Source organism: Conger conger, chromosome 6, assembly GCF_963514075.1.
Source record: "Conger conger chromosome 6, fConCon1.1, whole genome shotgun sequence".
Lineage (NCBI taxonomy): Eukaryota > Metazoa > Chordata > Actinopteri > Anguilliformes > Congridae > Conger > Conger conger.
The window spans coordinates 4314310-4316215 of record NC_083765.1 but is presented as its reverse complement, the minus strand read 5'-3'; the positions used below and the strand labels follow the sequence as shown (position 1 = coordinate 4316215).

The 1906-nt window shown below is 43.3% G+C and overlaps 1 protein-coding gene across 1 annotated transcript in view; it reads left to right on the top strand.

The window, feature by feature from the left end:
* The first annotated feature begins 474 nt into the window (after positions 1 to 474).
* The window catches only part of LOC133130159 (tetraspanin-5-like), a 28776-nt gene continuing 27344 nt past the window's right edge, over positions 475 to 1906 (top strand). Inside the window, exon 1 of the mRNA XM_061244477.1 lies at positions 475 to 879. Coding sequence (XP_061100461.1) covers positions 799 to 879 — 81 coding nt within the window. The 5' untranslated portion in view covers positions 475 to 798. The remainder of the gene's footprint in view (positions 880 to 1906) is intronic.

The following is a 1906-nucleotide window of genomic DNA, read 5'->3' as shown; positions in this document are numbered from 1 at the left end:
TGTGTGTATGAATTGGTGAATGAGAAGCATCAATTGTCCTGCGGTTTGGATAAAGGCGCTATATAAATGCAGACGTCTAGTTTATCCACTGCTATTTCAAGCCCATCCGAAGTACCGTTTCCATTTAGGAGGAGAGTAAACACATATATCGCTTCAATTTTCCCACCTGCCATTCGTATCGATTCCGAAAGCCATCTGCGCCCTTCACGCACCACGTTGCCCCGGTAACCGACCACCGATTGTGGCCAAACCAATCTGAAAATGCACACTTGAAATGCCAAACAACTCGCATCCTGCGATAACCATTCCTTAATGTTAACATCCAGTCGGATTCAATCCCGAATGCCAAATAATAACCCTGGAGGGAAGTCCAACCCTTAAACCCCCCCAAAAACAGATCTCATTGGTGGCCGCGGAAGCCTGTCACCCTACAGCCGTGACGGGGGGGCTCACTAACTGGACACAACAGTGATATTCCCGGGATTGTGCGCCGCTATTCTGAACGGTGTTGTCTGCAAAAATATAGGATTGCATTAAAACACCCGGGATTCCATTTTGATGAGAAACGACGTGTTCCATCGCTGCTCGCGGAGGCGTTCTGAGACCGTGCCAGTGTTGGGAGGAGATGTTGTTTATTTTATTCAGACGCGACTGAAGCGATTTTAAACGCGTCGCTGGACCGCCGTCCAGTCGGGGCTTATCGCCGGATCTCTGAACCTGTCTTACTCCGTTTATAATTCTCAGTGGCAAATAGCTACGTATTACAAGCGTACCATAAGCTATTCATGAAAACCAAGCATGTCAGGTAAACACTACAAGGCGCACGAAGTCAGTTGCTGCATCAAATATTTTATATTCGGTTTCAATATAATATTTTGGGTAAGTGCCTTTTCCCCCGTACGATCTTGCTCCTGACTGTGTAATAGCCAAATGATCTATTTTATAATGTTATAACGTTGGCTAGGCCGCAACATAAGGCTTTAGCTGGTGGTGTTCTTTGTTTAGTCTGTTTATTGATTGGGAATGAATGAATGCAATGTTTTAAATATTTTTGAAGATGATATTTTTGTATTCATACGGCATATATATTGGTTCAAACTTCCTCTACCGGCCAGTGCTGCGTAAGCTATTTATGTTGAGCTATTTAGGTTTTGTCCTGCTGACCGTTACGGCAGTTTGGCGAGCTCGCCTGTCATTATTTCAATACGCGCCCTGAGGAGACACTTGATAATCCGCTTTATTTTTCGCTATCGCTTATCACTAGCGGTTCCATTTTGTGACAGCCCATCGCCGTGTTTTGTTTGCTGGACGGGTGCCTCTGCTGTTGCATCTCAATTACAACATGATTATCTTACTCGGCCGGACCAGCTCGTTTACTGATACAGGCGAACCCTGCCGTCGCCGGGCAGCGGCATTGTGTCATGTTGTTCCTCCACACAAAATGACTGGCTTCCACGATTATGAATATATTTATATAATATATATTCCACGAATATGGTTCTTGTTCCTCGGCGTATATAAGTGTTCGCAGTTGCCTAGCAAATACTTTGCATTGACACTACTGCGCAAGATTGAAATCATAAGAATTGCCCTTATGATAACTGTATGTTTATAACAGCACTTCATCCACTAGTTATGGATGTGTTGCTTTAACTTGTGGAAGAAACTATGCACTTGTAAATCGCGTTGGATTAAAAGTGTAAAACGTAAAATGTAAATAACCAGTTTGTGTGTCAGTGCATGTATTGAAAGAAAAGTAGTTCAGCCTGCAGCCTTGTAGGGAAAAAACCTTGTCTTTTTTAATCCTATAGTTCAGTCAGTTACAAACGAAGGCATATTAATGATGCCAGTCAGTATACCTTCATGAACTCAATGTCAAAGCCATTATTTCCTGATGTACCGGAAA